This window comes from Myotis myotis, unplaced genomic scaffold, assembly GCF_014108235.1.
Source record: "Myotis myotis isolate mMyoMyo1 unplaced genomic scaffold, mMyoMyo1.p scaffold_m19_p_3, whole genome shotgun sequence".
Taxonomy (NCBI): domain Eukaryota; kingdom Metazoa; phylum Chordata; class Mammalia; order Chiroptera; family Vespertilionidae; genus Myotis; species Myotis myotis.
The window spans coordinates 213,339,689-213,354,184 of NW_023416335.1; the positions used below are offsets into that span (position 1 = coordinate 213,339,689).

General features: G+C 68.7%; 1 protein-coding gene across 1 annotated transcript in view; it reads left to right on the forward strand.

Moving 5' to 3' along the window:
• The first annotated feature begins 266 nt into the window (after positions 1 to 266).
• TAFA5 (TAFA chemokine like family member 5) overlaps positions 267 to 14,496 on the forward strand; it is an 88,312-nt gene continuing 74,082 nt past the window's right edge. The window contains exon 1 of the mRNA XM_036301641.1: positions 267 to 471. Coding sequence (XP_036157534.1) covers positions 360 to 471 — 112 coding nt within the window. The 5' untranslated portion in view covers positions 267 to 359. The remainder of the gene's footprint in view (positions 472 to 14,496) is intronic.

The window sequence follows — 14,496 nt, forward strand, 5'->3', positions numbered from 1 at the left end:
GCTCCGGCCCGGCCCGCGGCCCCCACAGCGCCCCTCGCGGCCCGGCCACGCGCACCGGGCGCGCTCCCCGCACGGAAGGCCGCGCGCCCAGCCCTCCGCTGAGCGACGCCCAGAGCGGCGGCCGCGTGCCCGGCGGGGCGGTGCGGGGCGGCGCGGGCGCGGGCGCGGGCGCGGGCGCGGGGCGGGTGCGGGGCGGGCGCGCGCGGGGCGAGCCGGCGCGGGGCGCACTGGGCCGGAGCCCGGGCGCGGCGGCGGCGGATGGCGCGCGCGGGGCCCGCACGTGGAGGCCGGCGCGGGGGCGCGGGCAGGGCCGGCCGCTGAGACGCGCTGCTGCCCCCCGCGCGGGCGCCGCGGCCCCAATGGCGCCGTCGCCCAGGACCGGCAGCCGGCAAGACGCGGCCGCCCTGCCCGGCGTGTCCTCAACTTTCTGGGCGCTCGTCATCCTGGCCGGCCTGCTCGTCGCCTACTGCAGTGAGTACCCGCGCCTGGAGTTGCGATCTCGGGGCGCACGGCCCCGGCGCCGGCCGGCCGGCCTGGGCGGGAGGGGGGTCCGCCCGGCCCCCGGCGCCCGGGCAGGGGAGGCGGAGGCGGCGCCGCGGCCCGAGCCCCCTCCCCCGACTCGGAGTCGGCCCCGGCGCCAGGCCCCGGCGATGCCCGCGGCTGCTCGGCCCAGGCCGGCGATCCGAGCCCAGCGGAGACTTCCCGGCCGAGCCCCGAGCCCCGGGGACAGAGGCAGGTCTGGGGGTGTCCGCGGAGCCCCCGGCTCAGCGCTTCCCGCCGAGAATGAGGGGGACGTGGTGGCCGAGCGGAGCGGGCGCCTGGGGCCGGGCGGGCGGGACTGGCTGGGACGGGGACAGGCGCTTCTTCCGAGAGAAGCAGGTGGTGCCGGGAGAGGGTCCCGCCGCGGGCATCCCTCCAGGGGCGTCCGGGGTCTGAGGCGGCGCCCCAGCGGCGGGCGAGGGTCTGGGGTGTCGCGGGCTGGGGGGCGCCGGGCTCAGGCGGGGGGCCGGGGCGCCTGTGGGCTCACGGGGTCGGGAACCGGCTGTAGGTCGGCTGGGGCGAGTGGGGTGTGGGCTGTGCCCCGGGCACAGGCTCAGGTCCCGGAGAAGGAGGCGGTCAGAGCGGGGCCAGCTGGAGTGGGGCGGTGGGGGCGGTGGGGAGGGGTCACCGTGCTGGACACAGGCTTGGCGGGTTGGCACGGGCTCCTGGTGCCCCATCTCCGTGGGGAGAGAGGACGGGTGCTGGGGACACCTGTCCTGGATCAGCCAGGGGCGCGGAGGTGGTGGGAAAACATGGATTCTTTAAAAAATTTAAAAAAAGAGGCAGCAGAGCAGGCTCCCCAGTCACCACCTGCAGCCCAGCCCGGGCGTCCGCGCTTCCTGCCGGAGCCTCTCGCTTTCTCCCCAGTGAGACTGGGGGGCCATGGAGCCCGGGGCCCAGGCGGGGTCCCCGAGTCCCGGGACTGGACAGCCAGCCCTCAGACCGCGAGGTGACGGTGCCAGCGCAGGAAGTGTCCTGCTGGGTCCAGCGAGGCTGTGAATTTCCCTGCAGTTGCTGGGCACCTCCGGGGAGGGTCACGGAGTGGAAGGAGCCGGGGCTGTGACCCTGAGTGCCAGGTGGCACCGCCAGCGCCCCTGGGAAAACGCTCCTGGGCCGAGTGCCAGGAGCCGGTCTGGGGTTGGAGCGAGTTTGCGCCCGACCGCCAGCGCCCCTGGCTCGGCTTCCTGCTCATGTGCAGAGGGCTCGAGGCAGATACACTCCGCTGCGGGAAGAGGTGCCATTTGCCCGTCCTCCCTGGTGGCATCGCTGGAGGGGTGCATTCAGCAGGGTTTGGGGAGGGGACTGTAGCGTCCTGAGCCCCTGGCGCCATCCCTGGCAGCCCTGGCGGCGGCGTCCTTGGGGCCATGCCTAGAACGTGAGGGCAGCTGGCCTGGAGCAGGCCTCCTTCGGGGGGGAAGAGCAGCTGCTAGTTGCTGTTCAGGGCAGACACCCGGCCCCGTGGCTTCAACACTCCACAGCCCAGCGCACACCCCAGCGCCCAGCCGGGGCCCCCCCACTCCCACCTGCTCAGTGTGTGGGATCTGCCCGCTCCACCCCCAGACCCGGAACCCACCCTGACACACACCTTCCTGGCCGAGGCCTGCCGGGAGTCAGGGGTCAGAGCCCACCGGCCTGCGGCGGCTCCGATGAGGGACCGGGAGGCCAGGGCCCCCCTCACGGGCCCAGCGGCCTTCCGGAGCCTCGCGGATTCTGGAATGGGTCTTCCACCAGCACCAGGCATTTGCGAACAGTCGCACCCGGAACAGCCGGCATCGTTCCTTCGCAGGAGCTCGGGCAGCCGTCTCGGTGCTTCCCCGTGTGTGCAGTGGGGTGGCTGACAGGCTGGTGGCATCCCCGACACACCCCAGGCATGCACTCGGAGCAATGAAAACATTTCCCTAAAATACAAAACAGACACCATCAGAGTCCACAGCTTGGAACAGCGTCCTGGGGAGGAAAAAATACTCTCTCTCTCTGTCTTTTTTTAAGGCTGGAAAAGGCCAATGAAACGCAGCCGAAACAGTGCCCGTGGCCCTGAGTTCCGCCCTCTCTCCCAGCGCATCTGGGGAGGAAGAGAGTTAGCATCCTTGCTTGTAAACCGTTTTTGTTATCAGTCGGGACTGTCAGCACGCCCAGCGCGTCCGTGTTACAGAGCAGATACATGGAATCATATTAATTAGGGAAAGTGAGCCGTCGTCCCCGGGATTCAATTTCCCGGCCTGTTCCGTCTGTGCGCCTCGCAGCAGCGCGCAAGGTGCCGTTTCCTGGCGCTGCTGCTGCGAGGAAACCGGATTACTTCTTGGCCTGGTTTCCCCCGTTCTTGGCGGGTGAAAGGCCGTCCTTCTGTGCAGCCGGCTCCCGGCCCGGTTCAGGCGAGGGGCGCCACCCGCTGGCTGGAGAAAGACCTGCAGTCCGCCCGCCAATTAGGTTAGTTGCTATAGTGACACAGCCTTGTCATTTTTCTCCGATTGGGGAAGAATTGCCAGGAAAAGCGGCGGCGGAGGAAGGGGGGCCGCGTGTCTTTGCTGAAGACGCAGACTCCATCCCCGGGCGCGTCCGTGGGCAGCGGGCTGGTCGGTGGCAGGGCTGACGTGGGCAGCGATGGGCGTGCGTGAGGCAGTGGAAGGTCCCTCCTGGCCTGGCAGACCTCTGCCCCGGGGCTCAGGTCACCTTGCCCGTCGCACATCTGGAGAGCAGGGCGGCCCGGGCCTGGTGGTGGGTGTCATGGGACCGCCCTGCGCTGTGGGCTTTGCACACCAGCTTTCAACCCGTTGGCTGTGGTATCGCCGAGGGACATGGTGGGGGTGGGCGCCTACACGCTGGGCCATGACGCGGACGCTGGCCGTGACGCGGGCACCGGCCGCAGTATTTAATCCAACAGTGGAGCCCGGTGCTCCCGTGAGGACTGCACGCCCCTGTGAGGAGCGGCTGGGCGGACAGAGGTCCCCAGCGTGGACGCACGCGGCGGGAGGAAGGGCTGTGTTTTAAAGTTTCCACAGAGCCCTAGCTGGTGGGGCTCAGTGGGTAGAGCGTCGCCCTGTGGACTGAAGGGCCCAGGGTTCGAGTCCGGTCAGGCTCCATCCCCAGTAGGGGGGCGTGCAGGAGGCAGCCAATCAGTGATTCTCTCTCATCATTGATGTTTCTATCTCTCCGTCTCCCTCTCTGAAATCAATAAAATATATTTTAAATAAATTGAGTTTCTGGAGGATTGGGGGGGCAGGGTGCCTGTGCTTTGGGCATGAACTTCCCCCAATAAATCCCACCCGCACGGAACAGTGTCTCACTGATCTTGGCCTTGGCGGAACGATGGGAGGAAGTGACAGCTTCAGGCTTCCTTCATCCACTAGAATGTGAATGGCGCGCAGGCCCCGGGCGTTTCCTGTATGAGTGCGATTCAGGGCGTGTCCAGGGGCGAGGGGGAGACGCCACTCTCCGCTCCAAGTGCACCTCTGGGTGCTTGGAGAGGAGGCGGAAACCGGAGGCTCGACGGAGGGATGCCTTTCAGAGTTCACTTCTCGCCTTGTCTCTGTGACGGGCAGAACCAGGGTGCCGGGGCCCCGCTGGACCTGGGAGAAGCAGGACCCCTGCCCTGTTGGCCGCGACTGCTTGTTCTGGTTAAAGGAGGCGCGTGCTCACCTGCTGGGAGGTGCCCGCGGGACCTGGGGGCTCACCTGGAAATGCGGCCCCTCCTCCCCGTCCGGGAGCCGCCCCTGATCACCGAAAGATGAGCAACTGGTGGCAGAGACCAGAGTCTCCAGCCCTTTGACGGCCCCCGGCCTTTGCCCACCCCCGGCCTTTGCCCACCCCCGGCCTTTGCCCACCCCCGGCCTTTGCTCACCCCCGGCCTTTGCCCACCCCCGGCCTTTGCTCACCCCCGGCCTTTGCCCACCCCCGGCCTTTGCTCACCCCCAGCCTTTGCTCACCCCCAGCCTTTGCTCACCCACAGGCCTTTGCAAGCCTCCAGCCCCAGGACCTGTGAACGGCCCATTTGGCTCACCCTGTGCCTCCTTCCCATGTCATCTCTGTTCTTCTGCCCAATATGAGCAGCGGCTCCTGGGGGGCAGAGCAGATGTTTGTGGGCGACCTGCTGCTCTCCCTGCTGCCGGCAGGATTGGAATACACGCCCACGTGATCCAACCCTGTGCCTGCCCAATTGGCTCAAGTCGTGCCAGGTGCCCGGACCCCTTGATGGTCCTGTTACATCTCCTGCTGTTTGCCGTAAAGGATGTGTTAGCGCCATTTGAGTCTTTCGCCCACAGAAGGACGTGCTGCCTCTCCGTGGGGCTCCTGTGAGCTGCCCCGATGCCCCGGCTCAGCCCTGTGAGGACACGGAGAGGGTCTCGGACCATGTCCCTCTGGTGACGGCCAGCTAGGCCGCCTGCCTCCACTGTCCCCTCCCTGGGCCCACCCCCTTCCCTTTCCCCGGTGACATCGCAGGAGAGCTCAGGCCCCCAGGTCTCCCTGGCACCACAGAGGGCAGCGCACCCACCTTCGGGCCTTGTGCCTGCTCAGCTCTCCGCACCTGCATCCCGGCCCAGTTCCGCTCGGCCTCCCCTGCCCAGGGCCCGCCACTCCGCAGCCGCCGAATAGAACATGCGGATCCCCTTAGTGGCGGAGGTATTTCCTGGTGACTTTACGGCGTAATCACGGGGAGAGGCTACGACGACGGGGCTCCGGAAAAGGGAGAAGCCAGGCATTAAGCCCTGTCTCCTTATCTAGCCTGCAGCTGTGCTGGTTCCAGGGTCCGGCTGGCAGGGGACGCGGCGCCCCGCCGTTCGTGACCCAGCAAGTGCCACCTGTCGGCGCATGGGGGACAGCGGGTGCGGCCGCGGAGGAGGCTCGCTAGGGGGACGGGCACCTGTGGGCGGCGGTTGGGGGTGGGGGGTGGAGGCTGACCGAGCCCATGGAGAGCGAGAGGCCGTGGGGCTGCCGCGTTTGCTGGTTTGGGGGGTTGTCTCGCTGCCCTCTCGGGGCTGCGCTGGCACACGGCTGGCGAGCTGTGGCCTCCCTTGCTGCACGGCCCCTGGGCCCTGGCCGGTGTGGCTCAGTGGACAGAGCCTCGGACAGGGACTGAAGGGTCCCAGGTTCCATTCCGGTCAAGGGCACGCACCTCAGTTGCGGGTTCCATCCCCGGCCCTGGCCAGAGCGCATGCAGGAGGCAGCCAGTCCCTCACATCAATGTTTCTCTCTGTTTCTCCTTCTCCTTCACACGCTCTAAAATAATCCCTGAGAAAGTACCCTCTGGTGAGGATTAACAACAAAACCAGACGTGGCTGACGGCGGCCTGCACGCGTTCTCGGGTGCCACACCGGGGTCTGGGGTGGCCGCCCTGGAGCGCCTGTGACTTCAGGGAGGGCCCGGGGCTGGCCTGGAGGTTCCCGGGGGCCCCGGGGCCACACGCCGCCCAGCACCCCTGCTCCCCGCCTTCCAGGTCAGCGTGGCGCTGGCACGGCTTTCCCGGCGCAGCTGTCTGGTGGCTCCGTTTCCAGGGCCAGCCCAGCAGTTGGCAGAGGATCTGGGACACTTCTCATCTCCCTGTCACCCCGCGAGTGGGGCGGGGGCTCCCCGAGGCTCTGTAACGGTTACTGATGTGTTAGCGTGGCTGGCAGCTGTCGGGTGTGGAATCCCTTCCGTCTCCAGCCCAGGAAGCGGGACTCCCGGGTGCCCTGGTCCCCTGGCTCGCAGGAGGCGCAGCTCCGAGCCCCTGGGCCAGCGGCAGCCTCGCGATGGCGTCCTGGGCCTGGGCCTGGGCAGACTCCCCTGACAGTGTGCCTGAGGGGCCTCACTCCTCTCCTGGGGCGCCTGCCTGGGCCCCTGGTGTGTCCCTGAGGGGTCTGCCTGCCGTGGGGGGTTGGTGGGCCCAGCAGGGACCTGGCTCCCTGTCCAGCTGAGAAGGACGCGGGAGGGGCAGGGCTGGCGGCGTCTGCAGGCGGCGGAGGCCCAGCCTCGGCTTATTCCTGCAGCTGCAGTCCGGGAGCTGGGCACAGAGACGGCCAGTGGCAGCCCCGGGCTGGCGTTCGGGGGCTGGGTGGTCAGCAGAGGCGGTGGGGAGTGGACATGCGGCCCGGGCCAGGCATCCTGTGCTGGGCTCAGAGCCGCCCCAGCCTCTGAATGGCAGGTGCCTTCCACGGTGGCGGGTGCAGCCCAGGACTGCCCTGAGCCCCCCTCCATTTCTCCTCTTTCCCTGCCGGCCCCGCTTCTCCTGGCCATGTCTGCCTCGTCCCTGGTCCCTCTGCCTCCCGCTGGCCCCGCCCCCACACAGCCCCCAAGAATGCAGCTCTGCACCGCCTCCCCTCACCCTCACTCACCATCTCCCTCACTCCTGTCGCCAGGGCGGCCCGAAGCCGGTCTTTCCTGCCCAGGGGGGCTCTCCATCCCTCCGTCTGGCCTGGCCAGGGCCTCCCTCATCGGCTCTGGGTGTGTGGGTGCCCCCCCTGCACTCCGGCCTCTCTCGGTCACGGTCACTGTGACGCCCACAGGGCCTCCACGTGCTGCTGTGCAGAGGGAGCCCCAAGTCAGGCTGACCCAGTGTCAGAGCCCCCCTCCCAGGAGCCCACGTGCACACACTGCCTGGTCCCCTCCCCGGGTTGCTGTGTGCCTCTGGGTGCCTGGGGGCTCGCTTCCTGCCTGTTTTAGACGCTGAGCTCCTGGGCCTGGCTTATTGCTCCTGGGCAGTGGTTGGCAAACCGCGGCTCGCGAGCCACATGCGGCTCTTTGGCCCCTTGTGCGTGGCTCTTCCACAAAATACCGACTTCTGCGCATGGGCCATGAAGTTTCAATCGCACTGTACGTTCGCGCCCGCACGTGGTATTTTGTGGAAGAGCCACATTCAAGGGGCCAAAGAGCTGCATGTGGCTCGCGAGCCGCAGCTTGCTGACCATGGCTCCTGGGGATTGACTGGCTGACAAACACTTATTGATCCTGGCACCTCCCGACTGAGCTGAGAGGAGCAGGCAAGCCTGGGGGCGGGGCCTAAGGACAGGGCCCAGCCAAGCTCTGGGTGGGTGTTACCGGCTCCCAGTGACGGAGGAGGGGCCAGAGGCCTGGGGGCGGGGCCTAAGAACAGGGCGGAGCCGGAGCTCTGGGTGGGTGTGACTGGCTCCCAGTGACAGGGGAGGGGCCAGAGGCCTGGGGGCGGGGCCTAAGAACAGGGCGGAGCCGGAGCTCTGGGTGGGTGTGACTGGCTCCCAGTGACAGGGGAGGGGCCAGGGGCATGGGGGCGGGGCCTAAGGACGGGGCGGAGCCGAAGCTCTGGGTGGGTGTGACCAGCTCCCAGTGACGGGGGAGGGGCCAGGGACCTGGGGGCGGGGCAAAGATAATCAGGGCGTGGCCAGAGAGGTGTCCTCTGAGAGATGGAGGTCAGGGCCCCTGAGGATCAGTCTGGGGCTCACACATCTGGTGAAAACGGAAGGGATGGGGAGTGTGCGAGTCCCAGTGCCACGCCCACTGATGCGCAAGGCTCCTGGCCCAGGGGGAGCAGCCCGCCCGCCCCGCCCGCCCGCAGGTCTCGGCACTCCCGGCACCTGCGGCAGGTGCAGCACCTTCACGCAGGCCCGCAGCTGGGTGCGCTCAGCCGACCGCGCTGGAGTAAACATGGCTCCAGCCGCCTGGGTGCCCGTCTGGTCCAGGCTCGAGTCTCCAGGTAAGGGGTGCCTGGGTGCAGGGAGAGGCGGCGTAGGCCTGGGGTGCAGGAGAGACAGCTGCTTCTCTCAGGAGGCCTCTGGGAGCAGGGGGTGCAGGCAGGTCCTCTCAGGGTCCGGGGGAGAGGGGGTGCACCGCAGGGGGCGTGGCTGGAGAGGGGCGTGGCTTCGGAGTGCAGATAAGCACTGGCTGCCTGTAGAAGGCCCTGCCCTCCCCACCCACGCGAGGGGTGACCCAGGCTGGGCGAGGTCATGGCCTTGGCTGGGGCAACAGGAGCCAGGCAGAGTGGGGCAGCACCAGGTAACTGCCGGCTCCAGAGGGGGGTCCTGCAGAGACGCTGTGGCCCCGACCTGGCCCCTCCCTGGCCCCCCCATCTCTGTGTCCTGGGCCTCAGGCTGTCGGGTGTCTCTGCGGGGTCCTGGCCCACGGCCCTGGGGCGGCTTCTTGTCTCCACCCGGGTCTCACCTGCTTCAGCAAAATCCAAACCAGAATCACATGGTGATCTCACCCCTGGCTGTTGAATTCTGGGGTAAGGAGAGGCCGGGGCGTGGAGCTGCGCCGTCTCCTGTGAATGGACCAGACTGGACTGGCGGCCGCTGCGGGAGGAACGCGCTGTCTCTGAGGACGTGGTGTGTGCTTGTGGGGAAGCCAGAGCCGGTGACCAGAGCCTGGGGCTGCATCCGGGAGCTGGGCGGGTTGGGAGCGCTTCCCTCACGGCTGCCACTGCGCGCTGAGGCCTCCACAGCGGCTGGACTTAGGGAGCCCGGTGGTCCCCAGGGGCAACTCGGACACAGCCAAGGGCTGGGGGCTGGTGCTGATGGACGGCCTGGGTGAACGGAGGTGGCCCCGGCGCCCTCCCTGCGCTGCCCGTCGGCGTCCTGGCTCCTTTACCCGCTGCTCATTTGGGGGCCCAGCGGCTGCGGGGGAGCCGGGTGCTCCCTGCGCTGCGATGGAGGCCCCCTCGCCTCCGCCGAGCCCTTCTCATCTGCAGGCTGAGGGGCCCTGCTCCCCCTCTCACTGCCGGGAGGAGGGGCGCCTTGAGGATGGGTGGCTGCGGTCCATTTGTTTGACCGGTGCGGCCGAGGTGGGAAGCGCTGCCCCGTGCCTGGGGTGTGCGGACCTCCGGGTCCTGCCTCCCGGGCAGAGGCCTTTGTCCTGCTCTCCTGGCCCTCCTCAAGCCACACGGAGGCTGCACGGTGTCCTCAAGACCCGACTCCGAGGAGACGGTGCGAGGGAACTCGAGGAGGCCGCGTTTGTTGTATCAGCCATTCACACTTGAGTATGAATGAGGCTCTGACGCTGATTTTGGTCGGAGGCCTGCAAAGAGCAGATTCGGAAAACATGAATCCAGATCAACTGCCATCGTCAGCCATTCACACTTGAGTACGAATGAGGCCTGATGCCGGTTAGGCTGACGGGGCGGTCTGGACATAGGGTGTGCCCCTTGTGTGACCCTGACTTTGAGGACCCGCTGTGTCAGGTTGTACCTGGTGGTAGAAGGGCCTTAGCCACTTCCTAGTCCATTTACTGCAGGCGGGGCCTGAACTCCCTCCCAGCCCCAGGCGTCCTCGTGGCCAGTCCTTGCTGCTTCCGGTTCTGGTTCCAGCTGGGACCCCCAGGAAGGTGCTGGCCCAGCTCCATTTGGCTCAGAGAACACCGCGTGTCCACCGGGGAGGGTCTCTCAGCCAAGAGCTGCATATTCCGAGGCCACAAAAAGGTGGGAGACAGGAGAGGGGGAGGGGCTGGTCCCGTACCCCTGCTCACCGGCAGGGACCTGGAGCGGGCCCCCCGCTGGCCCAGCCACGCTGTGACATCAGGAGGACCCAGCATTGCCCTCCGGGGACGAGGAGGGAGCGTGTGCCCAGGCCGTCAGCACCTCCGTCCCGTTGAGCTTCCTGGGAGCCATGGCAACAAGGGAACCTCCCCTGGGTGTGTGGCTCCCTGTCCATCCAGGACACATCTCAGGACGTTCCCCGGGGCTGTGACAGGGCTGTGCCACCCCCGACAAGTCTCCCCCCAAACCTGCCAGGTGGGCACTGTCATTCCCTTTTTCACTGGAACCACAGAGGCTAGAAGAGGGTCAGCCCCACCTCCCACCCGGCACCCTGACTCCCACCCGGCACCCCACCTCCCACCGGCACCCGCACCCCGCCTCCCACCCCGCCTCCCACCGGCACCCCGCCTCCCACCCCGCACCCCGCCTCCGCTAGGCACTGCGCCAGAGTCTGAAGGAAGAAGGCACATTGTCAAGCAGGAGGGCCCGGGCCCCTGGGGGCTCCCTCAGCCATGTGGGTGCTGTCCTTCCTCCTGGGGTCTGAGCACCGAGACCTTGCCCTGCCCAGGGCCACCCTGCAGCCGTCCCACCAGCCCCTCGCCTCACACCTGCTGCCCACGCCCACCCCTGCCCACCCTGTGCCTGCCGCCATGCCCACCCTGTGCCCACCCCGTGCCTGCCGCCCACGCCCACCCCTGCCCACCCTGTGCCTGCCGCCATGCCCACCCTGTGCCCACCCCGTGCCTGCTGCCCACGCCCACCCCTGCCCACCCCGTGCCTGCCGCCCACGCCCACCCCTGCCCACTCTGTGCCTGCCGCCATGCCCACCCTGTGCCCACCCCGTGCCTGCTGCCCACGCCCACCCCTGCCCACCCCGTGCCTGCCGCCCACGCCCACCCCTGCCCACCCTGTGCCTGCCGCCATGCCCACCCTGTGCCCACCCCGTGCCTGCTGCCCACGCCCACCCCTGCCCACCCCGTGCCTGCTGCCCACGCCCACCCCTGCCCACCCCGTGCCTGCCGCCCACGCCCACCCCTGCCCACCCTGTGCCTGCCGCCATGCCCACCCTGTGCCCACCCCGTGCCTGCTGCCCACGCCCACCCCTGCCCACCCCGTGCCTGCCGCCATGCCCACCCCGTGCCCACCTTGTGCCCACCCCGTGCCTGCTGCCATGCCCACTCCGTGCCCACTCTGTGCCTGCCGCCATGCCCACCCTGTGCCCACCCCGTGCCTGCTGCCCCCCACAACCTCCAGCTTGACCTCCGTGGGCGCCAGGGGAGCGGCAACCTTGGAGAAAGGCGCGCGTGGCAGCCGCCCCGCGATTGGCGCAGCGGTGTCCCCATCAGCGCCGTGGCTGCCACCCGAGGACTAATTAGCCAGATGGCGGTGGAGCCCGCGTGGAGACGTGGGGATGCTTTACATTTAAGTTGATCAAAATGAGGGGAGCGGCATATGCTCGCGGAGATTAAGGATTTTTAACTACATATTAACGGCTTTTCCTAATGCCCTTCCCGGGACCGGCTCAGCCCCCCGCTCCCCGCTCCTCGCTGCTCCCCTCGCCCGTCCTGAGGCCGGGGCGCCGGCTTGGCGGGTGTCAGTGAGTCTGATGTCCGGTCATCGCGCGTGGGGGGCGCGAGCCGCTGGAGGAGGGCGGCCCCCTCTGGGCAGCAGCTGCGGGCCTTTCCCCGCCAGGACCCGCCGTGGTCGGGCCTCTCCCTGGCGCCGTGCTGCGCCCAGAGCTCCGGGCGTCCTGGGGTCCCGGCCGGGGCTCAGGGAGCCTGCCCTCCCTGGAGGAGGGGGGTGAGGTGCCTGCCAGGAATGCCAAGCCCCCTGCGCCTGTGGGTGGGCGGGCGCCGGCCGCAGGAAGCGCTGCCGTCTGGGTGGGGACCGCCTGCTCTCAGAGGCCGGCTGGCCTCTGTCCTCGCGGCTTTCAGGACTGCGCGCGCGGAGGTGCGGCTCACAGGACATCAGCCTCTGTGAGTGCATTTCCTGTGCGTCCGCACGCTCGGTGTCACATGACCAGCGTCTCTGTCAGGGTCTCCTGGTCCTCACCCCAGAGGAAGCTCGTACCTGTTGAGCAGTCACCGCCCAGACCTCTTCCGCCCCCTGGAGACCCCCCAGGAGCCCCTCTGGGGCCCCCAACCTCACAGCCTTTTGAATGAAGGCAGAGAGACCGGCACGTTGACATCCAGGCGTGTGGACGCCCCAGCATGTGCACGTCCAGGCGTGTGGACATCCTGGCATGTGCACGTCCAGGCATGTGTGTGTCCAGGTATGTGCGTGTCCAGGCGTGTGGACACCTGGCATGTGCACGTCCAGCCGGGATTCTGGACACTCTGCAGACGTGCGCTCCTCCTTCTCCCCGAGCAAACAAAGACGGTGGCTCTGCCCCAGGCCGGCCCGCTGCCCCGCTGCCCAGGGTTGCCTGTGCCTGACCTTCGGGGAGACCCTGGGCACGAGGGAGGAGAGCACTCACTCCTTGACCCACCCCCCTCTGCCGCTCTCACCCGCCCGCCTCCTGCCCCCCTCTGGGATGCCAGCACAGCGCCAGCCGCCTCTGGCCTGGGCTCCGGTGGGTGGGATGGAGGGTGCAGGCTGTGGCTGCCAGGACAGCACGGGCATCGGGGCGTCTGCCCAGGTTTGCTGGGCCCCGGGGCCTCGCCCTGAGTCCCGTGGAAGTGGCCCCTCCTCCTGGACACCAGGTCCCTCTGCCCCTGGCAGCCGCGAGGTCGGGGCCAGGTTGCCTGCGGGGCCTGGGCCTGGGCACCTCCCTCCCTGTGTCCTCTGTCTTCCTCCCCCGCCTGTCCTCCGGGCAGGCCCCGCGGGCGAAGCCTGGCAAAGCCCACTCTGTCTCCAGCCCAGTGACGCTCCCATGTGACGGCCCAGCGGGCAGCGCTCATGAAAAGCCCTTTGTCCACTCGGCTAATTAAGAAATAGCAGCAGGCCTCAGAGGGCAGGCCACGGCTCCTCTGGACGTCGGCCACGGTCAGCAGGGGCTGGACCAGCCGCCCAGCAGCGGAATAGCGTTCCAGGGAAGCCTCCCAGGCCCGCAGAGCCCTCCCCGGGCCTCCAGCTCCGACAGCTCGCTGCCGCCTTCCGTCCCTCAGAGCCGTGCTGAACGGGCCTGGGAATGGGCACAGGAGCTGGGCACGTGGACTCGAATTTGGGAGGCCAGGCGGGGCCCCCTCCTGGGGCTTAGTCCTCCGACCTGTGAAATGGGCGGGGCGGCCGCTGGTCTGCTGGGAGGGCCCGAGGCGGACGAAGCATCGAGGGTCTCTGTGCAAGTCCCGTCCAGGCCCCCACACCGGCCACAGGCGCTGCGCCTCCTGGGGGTTGTCGGAAGTGGCACCCGAATCCACAACCCCTGGCCCAGCGGGGTGCCCCCCCGTGTCCCCTCTGCACGGCTGCGGGTGCTCGCGGGCACGGGGACCCCTGCAAGGCTGGACAGGATCCAAGTTTGTCCCTCAGCGGCTGTGCCCGCGTGCCCGCCCTCTGCCCGTGACCGTGCAGAGCAGCAGGCTGTGCCCAGCCGGAGGCTGGCTCCCCCCCAGCTTGCCCCTCGCCGACGGTGCCCATGTGGCGGGCATGGCACTCACTCTCGTCTGCTTCTCACGGGCGCTCCCACCCCCAGGCTCCGCCAGCGGCCACAGGGACACGGGGTTTGAGTGCGTCTTACAGACGTGCCGCGGCTGGTCCTGTGTCGCTGCCACAGGCGGGGACCACAATGCGGACGAGTTGCTCGGCCTCCGGGCCTTGGGGGGGGGGGGGCGGGAGCCGAGGGCCCTCACCCAGGCTCCTTGGTGGCCGCGTGGCCCATGCAGGTGCATGCCGTGGTCAGGGCACTGCCCACCCGGGGCTGCCCGGCCCCTGTCACCGTTGTCCGAGTCGCCACGGCGACCTCCCGGGACTGTGTCCGGCAGTGACCCCGGGTGCGGGCAGAGGGCCCAGGCACCCCTCCTGCCGACAGGCACCTCAGGCGCCCGCCCGGGAGCTCGGAGAGCGGCAGCTGGGGCGACGGTTACAGATGAGAACAGAGGACCCCCAGGAAATGGTTGTCCCAACGAGCCCGGGAAGCTAGGGGGCTCTGCCCAGGTCCCCCCGTGCCAGGCGGTGCAGGCGGCACTCTGAGGTGGGAGGTGGCCCACACCCGCTGCCCCGGATGCAATATCGGGCGTGGGGGTCACGTCTGCACCCTGGGCGGGCGGGTCCAGGACAGCGAAAGCACCACTCTTCTCCCCAGCGTGACATGGGGACCGAGGCTGGTCCCCCAGCACCCAGTCACCAGCACCCAGTACCCAGCACCCAGTCCCCAGCACCCGGTCCCCAGCACCCGGTCCCCCAGCACCCGGTCCCCAGCACCCAGTCCCCCAGTACCCAGCACCCGGTCCCCAGCACCCAGGGCCGAGGGGAGGCCCGAGTGCGCGGTGCCTCCCAGACCCCGTGCAGTCAACAGGCTCTTAGGGGCTGACCCCATGCAGAGAGCTCGAGGGCCCTTTAAATTTGAAAATTAACGTGGAATCAGAAGAGACAGAGTAATTTTT